The following is an 878-nucleotide window of genomic DNA, read 5'->3' as shown; positions in this document are numbered from 1 at the left end:
AGAAGGTAAAGATATTTTTGCGGATGAACCAGCAGGACTCTTAAAGGTCTGAAATGAAAATACGGTACAAAATTGAATATTTCATATTCGTGAACTTTGATCTTGCAATCTAAATCGAGATAATTATGCTTTTATGTACGTTATTGATTTTCATTTGTTTCTTTGCAACTTACTATAACTTGGCCATCTTCATCGGTATATGGTTTAAACGCTCCGCCATCTTCAGTTTTATAGTAAGCTTTGAATGTTACGTCAGCTTCCTCATCAGTCAATTGAACTGAAGTCACCTCCGCTGGATTTGCAAAGGTGAAAGTTAGATCTGCATCTTCACCGCCATTTGCCTTCCAGGGTTGATTATTATCCAGAGGTCCATTATCAGTACTAGTACTAACTGGACCGTTGCTCTCTGTCGCCATATCTTCACTGCATTGACCTGTCAACATGCACATAGATCACAATTTTAACATCAATCAATGATTTATTCATTCATTAACAGAAAAAAAGTGTGCAGGAAATAACATTTGATTAATCAAATAGTCAGCCTGTTATTATATTTTACTGAATTCATGTCATATGTGGAACACTACCCCTAATCAAATGGAAGAGGGTCAGATGCAACACCATGCGGACTTTTCCTGTCGCCGCAAAACGATAAAACAAATCGCCAAACGGCTCCGTGTAAGTTTATTTGCATTATGGGTTATGAAGCTTCCTATATATTGTTATAATAGTTGTTTTCTATCATTTGCAGCAATAAATACTTCTAAATTCTGAAGTTTGAATGATTTTTAGCTGTACTCAAATTTTGGCTACTTTGACTCAATTATGACAGTAATGTCTTTACTGCATGTACCTGTCAACATGTACATTTAATTCGC

The 878-nt window shown here is 35.6% G+C and overlaps 1 protein-coding gene across 1 annotated transcript; it reads right to left on the bottom strand.

Annotated features, from left to right (window-relative positions):
• Positions 1-173: 173 nt before the first annotated feature.
• LOC140145668 (uncharacterized) lies at positions 174-433 on the bottom strand (the record flags this gene model as incomplete). The annotated part of the gene is given in 1 exon segment (XM_072167351.1): positions 174-433. A coding segment is annotated over 1 exon segment (260 nt), but the record flags the coding sequence as incomplete, so codon positions are not given.
• Positions 434-878: the final 445 nt, after the last annotated feature.

Source organism: Amphiura filiformis, unplaced genomic scaffold (assembly GCF_039555335.1).
Source record: "Amphiura filiformis unplaced genomic scaffold, Afil_fr2py scaffold_589, whole genome shotgun sequence".
Taxonomy (NCBI): Eukaryota; Metazoa; Echinodermata; class Ophiuroidea; order Amphilepidida; family Amphiuridae; genus Amphiura; species Amphiura filiformis.
Note: the sequence above shows the minus strand (reverse complement) of the source record. Positions and strands in the feature narration are given on the sequence as shown.